Source organism: Pogona vitticeps, chromosome 3 (assembly GCF_051106095.1).
Source record: "Pogona vitticeps strain Pit_001003342236 chromosome 3, PviZW2.1, whole genome shotgun sequence".
Classification (NCBI taxonomy): Eukaryota; Metazoa; Chordata; class Lepidosauria; order Squamata; family Agamidae; genus Pogona; species Pogona vitticeps.
This window is the reverse complement of record NC_135785.1, coordinates 146,749,919-146,767,291: the sequence shown is the minus strand read 5'-3', so window position 1 is coordinate 146,767,291 and position 17,373 is coordinate 146,749,919. Positions and strand designations below refer to the sequence as shown.

General features: G+C 38.2%; 1 protein-coding gene across 2 annotated transcripts in view; it reads right to left on the bottom strand.

Moving 5' to 3' along the window:
• ABCC4 (ATP binding cassette subfamily C member 4 (PEL blood group)) overlaps nt 1-17,373 on the bottom strand; it is a 239,168-nt gene that overhangs the window by 9,155 nt on the left and 212,640 nt on the right. The window contains exon 30 of one of the 2 annotated variants that reach the window (XM_072994692.2): nt 12,792-13,005. The exons of the other annotated variant lie outside the window; for it this stretch is intronic. Coding sequence (XP_072850793.2) covers nt 13,000-13,005 — 6 coding nt within the window. The 3' untranslated portion in view covers nt 12,792-12,999. Of the gene's footprint in view, nt 1-12,791; nt 13,006-17,373 lie in introns of those variants that run through there. 2 annotated transcript variants of the gene reach the window in all.

Below are 17,373 nucleotides of genomic sequence, written 5' to 3'. Positions count from 1 at the left end.
TTGGTTATATCTCCAGATAGTCCTGATGGGTGGGTGTTTCCCTTTTTGTTTATATTGTGTTACTTTTGGTTTTTGTCTTATTAAGACATTCTTTGCTCAGACATTTTCACTGCTTTCAGTACTTTTTCTCTGCTTGTATAATCAGCCTGTGTGACCTTGGGCAACCTGTATAGTCCCAGGCCACCCTCTGAAAAAGGTAATGGTAAACTCACTTCTGAGCACTCTCTACTGAAAAGGGTTGCCATAAGCCAGAATTTACTTGATGGCGGCATCATCATCATCATCATCATCATCATCATCATCATCATCATCATCATCATCATCATCAAAATATACCAGGCACAGTCAAAACCTAAGTACTATTGGTACAGCATGTATGCTGTTCCTAATATTGCCGTTTTTTGTAGCTCTGATGGTGTGATTTCTGAGATCTGCAACTGCTTATAGTATTCTGTGAAATTTCTTGATATTGTTCACAAGACCCAAAGGACTATAGGGACTGAAGTGTGTTTCTTCTGAAGGCAAGATGTTTCGATTGCCAGGTATCTGTACTTTGTTAGTTTTTCCAATTCTTTATTTTCAGCTCTGGTACCCCTGGAATTGCAATGTTAATGATCCGGACATTTCTTTGTTCTGTTACTACTATATCTGGTGTGTTATGTTCAAGGTGTTTATCAGACTGGATCCAGAAATCCCACAAGATCTTGACTTCCTCATTTTCTGACACCTTCTCTACCTGATGTTCCCACGGGTTTTTGGAGACCAGCAAGTTATATTTTTTGAATAATGACTAGTGCACTAACTTTGCCACTCTATCATGTCTAACTTTGTAATCTATTTGTGCAATCTTTGGACATTCACAGATGAGGTGTGACACAGTTTCATCTTTTTTTTTTTTTGAGTCAACATTTGCTGTTAGTACTAATTCCTTGGATCTTAGCTTTCATCACGTTGGTTTGGAGTGCTTGTTTTTGTGCAACAAAAATCAAGCCTTCTGTTTCTTTCTTAAGAGTCCCCAGTTTTAGCCATCTCCATGTTGAATTATGATCATGCTTTCCATCAATATATCCCAGGTGTTGTCCATGTAGTGGTTTATTTTTCCAGCTGTTTATTTTAAAATTGTTCTTTCTTACGTTGAACCTTTGTTTCTGTTGTTTTCAAAATATACTCCATTTTCACTGCCTTAAGTAATTTTTCTCTGATTGTACTGATATAATCCTTTAGGCTTCTTTTTTCCTCCTCTACTACTTGCTGTATTTGCAGTAATCCACGGCCTCCAAATGTTTATGGTAAATATAATCTGTCCACATCACTTTTGGGATGTAGTGCATGATACATGTTCATTAGTTTCTGTGTTTTTGATCCAATTCTTCTAATTCATTTTGAGACCAATCTACTATTCCAGCTAATTACTGGAACGGCCCATGTGTTTATGGCTTTAATTATATTTCCATAATTTAATTTTGATTTTAAGATTTTCTGCAGTCTTTTGATACATTCCCTTTCTGTCAGTTCTTTAACTTTTGTGTGCACGATGTTATCTGCTTCTATTTATTATTATTATTATTATTATTATTATTATTATTATTATTATTATTATTATTATTATTATTATTATTATTATTATTATTATTATTATTATTATTATTATTAAACACATTCTTCAAAGGCTGTTGCATAGCAGTCAATGTCAGTTTTAAATAAATGGTATCAAAGGCTGGCAGAAAGGACTGAAAACATATTCATGACACATATCTTCAGATTTAAAAAATGTCAGCTGTGGAACCAGGCCCTAGTTCTTCTAAAGTCATGGAAAGCCGCCTTTCTTCCAAAATTGTGAAAGAGGAGCATGGAGGAGGAGAGATATGCAGAGTCCAATATTCAGATGGGGTGCTTACAAAACCTTCCTGTGGTGAATGCCCAAGTCGCTCCTGTCAATCACAGCGGAACCTCATGTGCAGGAGCCAATGAGAGGGCAGGAGAGGCAGAGGCAGAAGTTTTGTCAGTTAGTCAGTTAGAGAGAAGGAGGAGGGGGGCTTGCACAGAGAGAGAGAGAGAGAGATAGTCAGAGATAGAGAGAGAATTATTACTAATAAACAGACACTGGTTGAATTGAAAATAAGTAAACAAGAAGTGATCTAATGTGGAACATAAAATATGGTACTTCAGTGATAGTGATCTAATGAACATGAACAAAGACCATCTGTGATTCTGAGTTATCCTTTTCATACCCTTTAATAAAACTAATTCTGTTATTGGCAGCAAGTGTGAGAGTACAGTAAAGTTCTTTACTGTATGGATAAGTGAAATCCACTGGTGGCAGCAAGAGAGAAAGAAGGAACGTTGCCAACATGGACCTGGGTTGAGAGAAACAAACAGGGGCACCGGGTGTACGTCACACTTCCTTTACCTACAAATTCTCCACTAAATGTCACCCCATCTGCTCTTTTGTTAAATGAGGAACAGGCAGCTGTGGCCTTCTGCACGTTGCTTACTATAACTCCCAACATCATTCCCCATCGAGTATACCGTGTGGCACCAATGACGGTTACAGTTCAATAATAGGACTGCAATTGCATGATCTTTTCTTTAAATAGGCAAGCAAGCAACTATGAATCTAGGTTTTGGGGACAACTGCAGGGAAAAAGAACATGGAAGAGATCTGCAAGGGAGAATGAGCAGGCATGGAAATGGATTAAATGGCGTTCTATGTGTAATGATTCAATTCTGAAGACTGGCCTGTCCTCCTTCTATTACATTCACATAAATAAAGAAGTGTTCAGAATGTAGTATTTGTTGGTATAAAAGTGCCGACCCAACCTTGCCATCTGTAGGCCTTGCCCTATAAATCTTTTACTCAGATGAAGATGAGATGATAAAAATTACTGCATGAAAACTTCTGACTATTGAATAAAACAGGTGGCCATGAAAAGAAAGGTAACTTTACACATGCACAGATCACTGGTTTGGAATAATATGGCTTATGTAAAATCTAGTAGTACTTGGATATATTCTCCTTACATATGAGTTTTTTTTAAAGTCCTATGGAAAGTTTGAATAGCCAGGAACCCTCCTTGGAAGAGTGTACATGTCCACCAAGAACATTCCGCAGAAATAACATACACCTGGAAATAACATCATTTATTATTAAATTCCAGTGGCCCAAGTCCTCTTACTGTACATAGTTACACTGGAGTAGCACAAACAGTTTAACTTTTGGAGCAAATTGCACCCAGTTAAGTACGTAATCACCACAGACATGGCCTGTTGCATACTGAAATGTATGACTCATCGTGCATCTGAGAATGTTTATGTGATTTCTCAACCTGGGGTGATTTGCTTCCAAAAGTTATGCCATTTGTGCAGTTACGCAAGAGGATTTTGTTTAGTGTGGATTTCACTGTGCAGTTAAGTATGTTTAGGATTGCATGTTTAGGGCCTTATCTACCCTAAGCGTTTGTACAACTCTACTTGCATTCATGACATCAGTGCTACATCCCAGTGTCCACACCATGCAAAGCTAAAGCTAGTGTCAACAGACTCAGGACAGGATAAAACTCCTTGCTTTCTTGATTTTTTACACCATTACCAGTTGGTGCTGTATTTTTATTCTGCTTGCTCCAATTTGCTCTAATGCAGGATTTGCTCAGAGAGTTCCCAGAACCATACTGATGCATGCTGATCCATGTACTTTGAGGTTGTGTGTCTTTGATTATATTTCCCTATGGGTATTTTTTCTGCTGTTTAATCTTCTTGTGGTATCAGCTCTTCCTGCCTTCTGCTTTTTAATTTTTCTTTTAAAAAATCATCATTTTTGCACCATAGCACAATGGTGAAAACTAAAAATAATAAAAAAAAATTAAATGAAAAATTGAAGGCTTCTGAATAGCAGGCATGTAAAATACAGAGGGAAGAGAGGAGAAATTGAAGGAAGTGGGGGAGGATGGAGAAGATAAAAGCTGTTCCTACATTCTGCTTTTTAATTTTTTTTAAAAAAAGTCACATTTGTACTATAAGTCAAACGTAAATTGAAACCTTAAAATTAGACAGCACTGAAGTGAAAATTATGGGAGGGTAGGGTAAAACAAAGAGGGAAGGGAGGAGAAAGTGGCAAAGATAATAGTAGGTATTCATTCATTCTGCTTTTTAATTTTCATAAAAGCACATGACTTTTGCACTACAGTGTGAAAGGTGAAACAAACAATTTATAAAAAATCAGAAAGCACTGCACCCAAAACGTGGAAATTTGAGAAGGGTGGATGGGTAAAACAAAAAAGGAAGGGAAGACACAAGAAAGTAGGAAGGGAAAGGGTAGAAAAGGTAGGCAAAGGGGGACAGCAATCTGTGCTAGGAGTGAAACCTCAGGGAATAATTCCAGATGTGTGCAGACAGGCAGTACCAGGAAAGCTCAGTGCATCCAGCAACAAATAACCTCCCAATATACAGATGCCAACACCTGGATAACTTATTCAAATATGCAACAACAACAACAAAAAAGCAGAATGGCCCACAGCATCCCCAGAACAGCCGGGGCATTACCATAGACTTTACATGTTTTCTTTCTTTATCATTGCTTAACTATAGGACAAAATTAAAATATTTTCTCCATCACCCATATTAAACATCTTAACACACATTTTAACTTGTCATCTTTATTCTCTTACATATATACAACGACACATTACAAATGTCACAGTCATAGACTTTTATCTTACTCATAAAGACAAGCACCTCTCTTTAGAGTGTATTGATAACCAAATTTTTCATATACACAGTACTGACACAATAGTCAAGGTGTCCTATAATTTTGCATGCCAATTTGGATGCCTTGAAATGTGTAATTTTTAACAAAGTGTAGGCCTTTATTGTGTAACCGCCCCTTCTTGAAATGAAAGGGTGAAATGCACATACTATAAATATAGGTATTTTCTTCTGTGAAGAGCAACATAAAGTGAAACTTTTTACTTTTCATAACATGAAGCACAACACAATCTCTACTATAGTGGGGTCTTGACTTGAGAACTTAATCCGTATTGGAAGGCGGTTCTCAAGTCAAAAAGTCTGTAGGTCAAGTCTCCATTGACCTACAGTGCATTGAAAACCGATTAATCCCGTAACAGGCCGTTTTTGTTCCATTTTGGTTTTTTTCTGGTCTGTAAGTCAATTCTCAGGCTGCAAGTCAAACCTACATTTTGTGGCCAGAGAAGTCTGTAACTCAAAAGTCTGTAAGTCAAGCCGTCTGTAAGTCAAGGGTCATACCCACTGTGGCTTCCTGGGTTGGAGGGTAGGGCAGCTCACAGCAAATGAAGCCATTACATAGGAAGCTGACTGTACCACTGATTCAAAGCCATGGATTCGAAACCACTTCTGTGAACTCACTTTTTTCTGTTGCAACAGAAATCCCTTTCACAAAAGGGCAAACGAAGGCTGGACAAGCATCACATCTCATTTGTTCATATAAATAACTACTTCCTACAGCTGCTGCTCTATGTATATTTACCTGGGAATGAGCAGCACACACTATACATGAAGACTTAGAAAGCTCTGATCGCAGGACGACACAGTGGTTCTCCATCCCCACCCCCTCCTTTTTTCAGATAAGCAAGGTGGGTGGTCCTCAGAGAGAAAAAGCACTAATTCCCCTGTCTGCAACTCTCATATACCTTCCCCTGCCATTCTTTTACCTCAAGTCCCCCTAGGCTGCAATCCTATGGATGCTTACATAGATGTAAACCCCATTGAACTGAGTCAGAATTACGTCTGAGTACATCTACCCAGATTCCTATAAATAGCCCCATGATTCACATGCCCCTCAACTCCCCCTAAGTTTGTTAACAACTACTTTTAGGGGAGGGAACCTCTGGGGTTGTGAAGAAAAGGAAAAAAAAGAGAGAGTGACTTGGTAGCTCCTCCCCTTCTTGAAAAATCACCCCTTATTCTGTTTTGTACATGGGAAGCATCATGGGGAAATACGGCTTTCAAGCATCACGGGAAGCCTAAAAATGGCAGAAAATAAGTCTTTCAATGGAAAAGAGGAATTTCAGTGACCTGAAAGCTCGCAGATTGTATTATGATTTTTTTAGTGGTCTATAAAGGTATCACCTACTGTACTCTTGTATTTGTATTCTGTACTAACCACAGAGCTTCCTTCTATTTCAGTGGCCTGAAGGTGTCTCCTCCAGAAATGCCACATCATGTGTTTGCATTGCTTTTTTCCTCACCCTGCATCCTTTATTGATGCTTCTCATTCTTATTGCTTTTCTGCATCAGAACATGAGTTTCAATGCTCCTAACTTTTTCTACCTTCATCTCATCCCTTCTTCATCCTCAGGTAACTCATAAGGGTTCAAAACAAGCAGTGTCTCCAGCCCGAGCAAAGATGGGAGGAGGATAATCCTTTTGCCTTGGTTCCCTCGGTTCCAGAATGTTTTGAGTTAAATCAGATTTATTTTTATGAAATGCTTTTGGAGGAAAAATCTATCTAAAGATAGTTTTCCATTTAAGATACATCATAGTTCAGCATGAAATAGAACTTAGTTATGTAGCACAAGGCTCTATATTCATGCAATATTTACATTTTTGATAAGCTAATTCAATTCATCCAAGTATCCAAATTGATACAACATATACTTTTTCACAGTAAAAATGGTATAAAATAAACAAGGTTCAGTAAAAGATCTTAATCTAATTGTTCTGCAAATCTATGTACAAACAATGAACATGTTACAGTAGGACTGTGGTATCCCCAGTGGAATTGGTTCCAAGCCTCACAGTGGATGCCGAAAAATGCAGATACTGTATAGTGAATGCTATACATTGCATGCTCTCTGGATCCTTCTAGTGACCAGTTCTGGTAAATACACCCTGGAAATACATATAAATACATATTTCAGGGGGTGGGACTTACTATTTTCTGACAGCAGATAAGTGAATCAGCAGATTCTTATTCCACAGATGGGGGGTCCTAACGTACCTTAAATGCTAGGTTTGAAGGTTGTTTTGAAGATAGTTTGCTTTTTAAAAATATATTTTGTTTAATCACTTCAGTTAATAAACATTTAAGTTTAAGCAAATACAAGAATATGTGTGCTATATAATGTTATTGTTTTGGTTAAATAAATCAATTTAAGTAGTTCTCCAAATATGAGTGATTAATATAATTAAACTAAAACCAGTTTTAATCTAGCTGTTTTACTAATCTGACAGGTTATTATTCTAAACATGAAATCTTCATCTGGTTGCAAATATTAAAGATTATAACTACCAGCAAAAATGAGCATTTACACTTAAAAATCATGATTTAAATCCAGTCTTACTGACTAGTGACTTAAACCATGATTTAAATTGACTTGAATTAAATCAAATCCACCCTGACCCCTTCAGGCACACAATGTGGACCAAAATGAGAGGGGAGTTATGGAATTTCAATGTAAAGAGGAGGAATTAGAGACACTGCAATGTTAGAGGTTTTTGAAAAAAAATGAGTGGTGGTACTTGGTTCTTAATAGGAAGGAAAAAATGGAGCAAAATGAGATAAGAAACGTTTTATGGATGTTAGAGAAATTTCTGTTTAGATTAGGCAGAATCCAGTACTTAAGAAGTACAAATGCTCCATCTAGAAGAGCCCTTAGCTATGTTTTGAAGGAACCTTGCCCAATTATCTCTTTCTGTTGTGCTTTAAGCAAGGAAAGAGCAGCAATACTATCTTGCAATTTGATCTTTCCCGAAGAAGCAAAAGTGTGAAACAGAGCATACCAGTATGATCTGTACTGTGCTGAAAGCAGTGCTTAGAAAGTTATTTTTACAGGAGGAAAGCTGTTTTACTCATTGATTCATAGCAGCCAGACTATCATTACTGTTATTGTCTGCTAAAGACATTGCATGTTATTAACACACTGTTTTCTTGTTACAGGTAAGCCGGGGGGGGGGGGGGAGAGAATCATGTGCCATCAAGTCAATTATGACTTATGGTGAATAACTGCCGAGTTTTGATACTGCATCTTAGAAATGCAAAAATATAAAATACAAATCAAAACAAATATTGCCTTTCCCACTTCTGAAGACACTAACACAAAACTAGAAATCTATGTCAAAATGCACTAGAATGCCTTTACATGCCATTAAAAAGTAATTCCTGAAAGTAATTCAGGAACACTGCTTATTAAACTGAAAAGGGACTTTTACTTGTCACATTGGATGTATAAGGCAGTTCTTCTGTTTACATATTTGGAAGACAAACCAAATTTCTCTCCGAGATACAAGGCAATAATTGCATATCTATACACATACTTCACTAAGCAATACTGATTGTGCTACCAAAACCTCCCAGAAATAATCAATGGGCAAAAAGACAAAAACAGATTTAATGAAAAGCAAACAATGTTTTAAAAATACAGAAAATAATAAGAAAACAATTAAAAAAACAGCTAATAGGGTATTATTGAGGGATAGCTTGTGAACTGAACAGGCACTGTGGGGATTACCCCAAAATAGAATGGGGTTGCTCCAGTGATGAGTTACCTAAATCATCATCATCATCATCGAACTGCAGAGCTACACGGGACCTTATGGATCACTCAGTCCAGCCCCTGTCAAGGAAGTACAGTGGGCGGACAGAACTCCCAACCTCTGGCTTCGCAGACAGATACCTAAAGCACCAGGTCTGAAATGGTGAGTTACCAACATCCTTCATAGTGCCCCCACTGGAAACCTGGAATTAAATTAAATCCCCAACCATGCTTCAGCTAGTCATCTGCAGCAGGCAAGAATGTGGTTGGTAAGAAGGCCAGGCAGGAATGCTGGGAGATTCTAAAACCTTCTGAGTCACTGGGCTCACACAAACTGCTGGAATGAAATGGTTAAAGGGAAAGAGCAAGAACAGGAAAGCAGTGAGAGACGCTTGTAGTATCATCAGGTTGTATTTCAGAATAGCACCTGATATCAAGTCACAGATGTCAAAGCAGGGCCTAGGGGAAGGGCTAGGCACTTCTAATCCAACAAATGCATGTATAAATTATAATTAAAACCTAATACTTTGGCCAAGTTTCTGACATTCCTGCTTAGGCTGAGAAGAATCTCCACAAACTGAACCCACGGGAATGAGAAAAAGTCACCCATAAGGGTAAGCTATTTAGTTGAAAACATTGGTTAATTCAAAGTCTTAGTTATTTGTATTTTACTGTTGTCATCAAATTACACCCAGATTGAGGTGCTCTTCCTATGGAACATGACAACTTATTATTATTATTTTTTGCTCTAGACAACTCCATGGAATGCAAAATCTGCTACATTTCATCTTCAATAACTCAGACAGACCCAGAATTATTACAAGACAAGACAGGAATAATCCAAAAGGACAGGAATACACTAATATTCTAGCACAGACCCTGAACTCGGGAAAACATGGTTTGAGTACCAGATTTCATATAAATTAATTGGTGTGACCTTTTCCTTTTCTTCCATATTCCCACTGAGCTATCGATTGGGCCATTCACACAGCTTCACCAAACCTGACCGGATGAGTCTCGAATATGAAACCAGCTCTCAAGCTGCTGAACTAACCCAATAGGTTCTGGTGCTTCCTCCACCCACCCCGTTCTGCTTGTCACTACCTGAGCTAACAATGCTCAACATGTGGAAATGCATAAAAATTAATATGACAGCAGTGGGGAAGGAAGTTATGGGGCACTGGATAATACTGTAGATGGCAAGAGAAGGAATAACAGTGGCTGTTTGTCTCCCTTAACTCATATATGCCATATTTGATGGGGGTTATATGCTTGTGCATATGTCAAGAACTCAAAACCCCTCAGTGAGGAAAAAGAATACTATGCAAATACGTACTGTACATCCATGCACTTTTGTCTACAACTGACTACCTGGTCTTACAGTGATGTGCCCTGTTTAACAAAAATGGTCCTCAATCTATTGAAAATGGGGTTTGTACAGGATAACAGCCCACCATCCACAGCCCTTTCCCAACATCAGGGCACATGTAGCATTCAAGAATTCCTCAATTACTACCACAGCATGAATGGTTATGTGGGTGCACCATGTAACCATAGTAAACCTAAAAAATATCAATTCTTATCGCAGACTGAGCTGGGATAACCTGACTGGTCATGAACAATGGGGGGCATACTTTTCTACAAATCGTGGACATTGTCTTGCCACATCAGCAGAATGCAAGTGAACAGATTCTTCTTTGTGTACCACTCTAAGCAGAGTTTGCATTTTGAAAGCAGCAGCTTCACTATTGCTTCCTAGGCACATACAAATCAAAATAATTTTAGGATGTTGCAGTTTCCTTACATAAGCAGCTAAATAAATAAATAGAATTTTATTTTCCTGCAGTAGGATGATGCATTATTGGACACTATTTGGTAGATCTTCCTCACACTTAAAAGTGGTGATACAGGTTTGGGTTTGGGTTTTTGAAAAGGAGCTATCTTTGTTGAATAGACTTTAGTCAGCCTTCAACCCATTTCTGATAAATTACTTATTTCAACAGCTCAACCTCATTCTGCTACCCCATCATAACAGGGGTGGGAGAGAGAGAGACCATTTTTAATGAGGATTTACAAGCGTTCTGTATTATGATTTTCAGGAACCTCGTGGGCAGGGGCAGGGCGAGATTAGGAGAAGTGGTAAGGGTCCGTAGTTACTACTAGCTTGATAAAACGTCAGAGATGGATAGTATGTGGTAGGAAGAACTAAAAGGAGATGGCATGTCACACTTACAAGAGGACAGAAGGACTAAGAGAAAGCAAATTCTTAAAAATCATTCTGAAAACCTTGCACCCCAACCAGACTACTTCCATGTTACACCAATGTTACTTGTTCCAGTGGTTGAGAAAAGCTGCTCTACAACCTGCACCAGAATTCTTACAACACACAAGAGAATAATCAACGGCCGTGCTTAAATATCACAGCAAGCTGCAATTCAAGGAAATTCTGGCTCTTCCAAGGACGAGCCTATGTGCTGGTGTACACAGGCTAATCTCTGTTGCTTGCAGCAGAAGTGGCTAACTATGACAATGGAGAACCTGGCAGGAACCAGTTGTCTGGCTTCTTTTGCCCACGACAAAACAGAGAAATAATCCAGGGCATGTTCATGGGTTAATCCCTGGATTGGTGGAAGCGAAATGAACTAGAGAGCTAGCTCCTACCCAGCATCACACATCACAATAAAAAGCACAGGCTGATGCTGTGCTTTTTATTTAGCTATTCCTGCTGCAAGGAATGATTAGGCAGGGTGCAAAAGCACTCAATGGTCCAGAGTAAACTGGGTTTCCATGGATTCCTGGTGTACTATGATGTATGAATCAGGCAAAAGTGGAATGGGTTCCCTAAAGGTAGATAGTCTGAAAAACACTCCTTTAAATGAAAAACTTCTTTTCTGCTCTGAAATTCCACTGCCTAACTACATTTACATAACTAGCTTTATAACAAGCTGCTTAACATTAAGAATTGCTGCTGTGCAGCACAATCCATAATCATGCCTCAAGCTATTGCACACCTGGATATACTGTCTATCTAGTAAAGTGTTGGGTAACGTTTACTGTGCAAAGAAGCAGAAGGAGAAACACTCATGAGATGTACAGCAAACGTCAGTACGTACACATTATTTCCTCCCAGCCCCCAAATGTTAACAAAGCAAATGTCACTAAGCACAAAGTACAATTCAAGAATGAACATCAGTCAAAGTGGCTAATATCATGTGTGCGCTTCTAATTTACTGTTGTATTAATGTATTGTATATACCAGGTTTCCAAAACTTCACAATATAGTCAAAGTATAATCATATTATTGTAAGGACATTAAATAGATTGACCAACACAGAGACATACAGTATGTCAAAAAGCTGATAGACCCAATCAGAACAAAGTCTGAGAATTCAGAATGGGTTTCATTCACCTTAAAAAATGCCCAACATATTCCAGTCAATATACTTTTTTTCAGCCTTCTTCACAGACAGTTTAAAAGGGGGGTCAATACAATAATTTCATTGATAATACATTAATGAGGCAATGCGTTAAACATTTAAATATTATACAGTAGATAATGGTTTTACAAATGTATAATGACTGCAACTACTACCCTTTTTTCTTCTTTTAAGATAGAGAAAGACTAGAAGAGGGAGCTGTAGCTCAAGTTGTAGGGCACATCCTTCGCAAAAAGCCCCAGCTTTAATTTCTGGCACCACAAGGCAGGAGTTAGAAATTTCTGGAGAGCTACTGTTGACAATACTGAGCTAGACAGACCATTGCTCTGACTTGGTAAAAAGCAGCTTCCTATGTTTCAAAAACCACATTAAATTAGAAGTTTATTCAGAAATGGATAACAAACATTTAGACTGGGAAATCCAACAGTAGAAGAGGTTTTTTTCTTCCTTGTGGTATTTCAGGTAGCAACCTAGATCAGTTTTTAGTTCTGTTCTGAAAACACACACATTCTACCAGTTTATAAACACTGATTTTAAAAGTGAACATCATAACCTTTCTTAATGAGGCAAGGCAGAACCATTACATAATTTTTTCCAGGGACCCTGAGAAAATAGTGATTATCTCAACTCACATCAGTCGGAGCTCAGGTTCTTGAGATGTCATTTTAGTGGCCTTTATTGGAAGATCTGACTTGGAGTTAAGCTGACTGGGGGATGTTTCTTTCTCCTCAGCCAGCCATGTTTTCAATCCCACTTACAAGTCAATGCTAGAGATTTTGCCATGGGAACACTGGGGTGTGTGTGTGTGAAATCACTTTCTGAGATGACAACCCTCTGAATGTCCTAATCAGCATGGCTAATGGCCCCCATGAAGGCATTTCCGGGAGATGTAATCCTGTGGTTAATGCTCTGGCCGATGGTCTTGGAGACATGGCAGGATCTGATGCTTCCACCTTGGTGTTTAATGTCGGTATGATAATGGTTTGGACAGAAGGTCAATAATGTGGAGAGGGCGATTTCTTTACTATGCAGGAAAGTTCCTATGGAGTCCAACCTCATAGCTGTCAAAGAAGCATTGAGAAGTTTATCGGAATAAACTTAAAGTCACTAAAAGAAGCTACTATTTCCATCTAGTTGAGGCTGCTTCTAACCAACAGGTAGAACTTTTCTGTGTTGCTCATGGGCTCATTTCTTCTGGACAAAGATAATCTTTACACCCAAATATGGAGAACTGCAACCAACTGGCAGCCCACTTTAATCAAAGGCTGAAAGCTTTCATTGGGAACTTGATTCCTTGTTGATACCAGCAGATCTGAAGATGTCAAAAAAAAAAAAAAAACCCAAACAAAACAAAACAAAACAAAACCATATCGCCAAGTTAAACTGCCTCTGTTTCAGTTGGGATGGCCTGAGAATGTGGACAGGGCACTTGCATGGTAATAAAGCCACCTCCTCCTGTACAGATCCTTTCCCATCATGACTCATAAAATCAGCAAAGGAACTGACTTGAGAACAGGCTACATACTTCATTAATGCATAAGGTAAAAGGCTATTTACTTTACCACTTACAGAAGACCACTGTAAGATTCATTCCTAAGAAACCAAATTTAGCAACGAATGATTTGAATAACTATAAGCCCATTGCTAATGTTCTATTCTTGAAACAGTTGATTGAGATAGTGGTGGCCAACCAGTTGCAGGTGTTCTTGGAGGAGGTCAATATGACTAGATAGGTGGGTTATAAATGGAATAAATAAATAAATAAATAAATAAATAAATAAATAAATAAAATAAAATAAATAAATAAATAAACCGATAGCCTAGATTAATTTCAGTTGGGGTTCAGACCACATCCTTGGTTGCCCTGCAAGACAATCTCCCGAGGAAAGCAGACAGGGGAGTATAACCTTGCTGATCCTCCTGAATCTTTTTGTGGCCTTTGATACCATCAACCATAATATCCTTTTGAGATGACTATCGAGTTTAAGATTTGAGGCCTCTGTTCTTTCATGGTTCCAATCCTTCCTCAAGGGTTGATCTCAGAAGATATAGCTTGGGGAAGTGAGGTCCACACCTGGGGATCCTTGCTAGGGGATCCTTCAGGAATCAGCCATTTCCCCAATTCTTGTTAATATCTCTATGAAGCTGCTGGGAGAAGTCATGTGGCGATTTGGAGTTTGTTGCCATCAATATGTGGATGACACACGGCTCTATCTCTCCTTTTCCTCATCCGTAGGTGATGCTGTACGGGTCCTTGTGTACTATCTAATATTGATACTGGACTGGATAAAGGCCAATAAACTGAAATTGAATACAGACAAGAGGAAGATTCTACTTTTGGGTGGACCATCAGACTAGTTAGAAGGATATATGCCTGAACTTGATGGGGTTACCCACCCTGTGAAGGATTAGCTTTAGAGCTTGGGTGTATTCTTGAACCCAGCTCTCCCTATGGAGGCCAAGAGTGCTTTTCATCAACTTCAGCTGATTGCCCAATTGCACCCCTATTTGGATAAGAAATGTCTAACAATAGTGGTCCATGAATTGGTCATCTCTAAAATGGACTACTGTAATGCTCTCTATATAGGACTGCTCTTAAAGTTAGTATGGAAACTTCAGCAGATCCAAAATGCAGTGGCCAGACTGGCTGCAGGTACCAAAAGAACACATGTCTCCAATCCTGGAACACCTTCATTGGCTCCCTGTTAATTTACATGCTTAGTTTAAGGTGCTGGTGATTATCTTTAAAACCCTTAATGGTTTAGGATTTCAATGCTTTTCAGAATGTCCCTCCTACAAAACAGCTACCCATCCCACCTGCCCCTCACAGTCTATGATGTTAAAAATAGTGACACCCAAGGAGATCAACAAGTTAAAACTAGGGACCATCCTTTTTGGGTCATGCCCCCTTCTCTTCGAAACAAGCTTCCGAGAAGAGGTTCATCAGGAGCCTTTCTCATTTTTTAAAAGAAATTGGTAAAAACAGTACTGTATTACAGTGGACCCTTGACTTACAGACGGCTTGACTTACAGACTTTTTGAGTTACAGACTTCTCTGGCCGCAAAATTTAGGTTTGACTTGCAGACTGAGATTTGACTTACAGACCAGAAAAAAACCAAAATGGAACAAAAATGGCCTGTTACGGGATTAATCGGTTTCAATGCACTGTAGGTCAATGGAGACTTGACTTACAGACTTTTTGACTTGAGAACTGCCTTCCAATACGGATTAAGTTCTCAAGTCAAGACCCCACTGTATTTAACAATGCCTTTTATTAGTGCTTTTCTTTATTTCAGATGTTCAAATATGTCTGAATTTGTTTAACTGCATTTAAAAATAAGTTTTAGCTAGGGATGAAGCTTATCTATCTATGGTTTTTATTATATGGTATTTTTGCTATTATTATGTATGATTTTAACATGTTGTGAACCACTCAGAGATGGTGTGCACTATGGGGCACTATACATGTTGAATGAATGAATGAATGAATGAATGAATGAATGAATGAACGAACGAACAAACAATGACTCTGCTTAAAGGGTTGTAACTTCTTCTGAAACAATAAATTTACATTCTTCACCCCCGTGTTCAGAGAGTGGATCAGCAGCTAGGAACCTCTGTTGCATCATTCAGTGAAGCAAATACAGTCTTCTCTCAGCCACTATCATCCTTGTTTTGGTAATCTTCTCACTGGTTTATTGATACATGGTGTGTGGAGTCTTCCTTTGAAAAGCTACAGAAAATACAGCACTCTGTTGCCTGATTATAACAGTAAGTGGTCACTGGAAAGAGTCAGCAAGCTTTAGTTCAGTTGTACTGATAGCATAGGTCCTTCCAAGCCCAATGTGAATGGTTAATGGTTAATGGTGTGAATGGTTAATTCTAAAGCCCTAAATAACCCAGCTCTGATATACTTCAGAGAAAACCTTGGATGACACCCCCCCCCTTCATGGTTACAGTGACAGGACAGACATAGTTAAGAGCTAAGTGCAACCCTAATAGTTTAGAGTTAAGCAAGAGAAAGAGATAGGTTTTTAAAAAAGCTGCCTGGCCACATCCATTACATTTCACTAGCAAATTAACATTTGTTTGTTTATTTCAGAGGACTTTTGTCTATGGTTATAAACTGTGCTTCAAATTAGTTTTGTCTTCTCCCACTGTTTTATTACTCACTTTTAAAAATGCTGCTATCATTGTCTTTTTTCATGGTATATTTTATTCATTTTATGATGCGTTTTATTGCTGCATTTAGTAGTTTCTGTTTTAAGCCTCGTGACCCTTTAATCATCTGGACTTCAATAGGATTTTCTGCTGCTGCTTCTGCCTACCCTAATTACAGTGTTTGTTTGTGATTATTTGGGTTTTTTTCAATTTTTTAAAACTACTTTAATTTTTAATTGTTGAACAATGCCACATGTGCCTTTGGGCAGGAAACTGACAAAAAGTTACACATAAATACATTTCCAGAGTACGTGGAATGAAAAAAAGAAATTATAGATGTTACTACTATATTTCTGTGTGAAATGCAAGTAACTACTGCATTCTAACATGCTGCAACTGAAGTTCAATATGAAATCAGTACAACTGAAGGCCTTCAGACCATTACCTGCTCCAGCATCTGCCTGAAGCCAGAAACAGACATTAGTGATACACCATGAGTGGAAGGATGAAATTCTTAACTCGTGTGAGCATCTTAATGTCAGAGAACAAACTTCTCTTTCCTCTAGGATTATGCAAATCGTAATGCTTTGTTTATAAATAGTATTATTATTAGTAGTAGTAGCTTTAGTAATAATAGCATGCTGTCAAACCTTTCCAGGGTGTTCTAGTCTGATTTTCAGATCTGAAAAGATTGATTCAGTATATCTATCATTACTGCTGTATGAAAATACAGCAATGATCTTGTGCTGGCAGTGCAAATCAACATTCTATAAAGGCAATTCTAAAAATGGGGGCAACCCAAACAAACATTTCTAACCTTTAAACTGAGATTCAGATCAGCACAAAATGTGGCACAGTTTAGGAAACAGTCTTCTCTAGCATTCTATCAAATTTAGATAATTTTGGACAAAGAGTTTTCAAGTTGTGATTTTTTAAAAAATTCATAAACAGGCAAAACATTTCCAGATTTAAAATATGTAACATACACTGAAAAGATGAATCTCGCTTATCTTTAAAGAGAATAGTTAGCCCCATGTTGTTTTGTTTTGTTTTTAATTTGGAAAGAAGACAGGCTGAAATACTGATCCTCCACAAAAGTATTTCAAAGCCGAAAGCAGCTACTTCGTTATAAGACTGAGCATGCATGGTACAGGTTAGCCAGAAGGAGCTTCACAAAATGAGAAATACAGTGGACCCTCGACTTACAGACTTTGAGTTACAGACTTTTCGAGTTACAGACTTCTCTGGCCACAAAATTTAGGTTCAA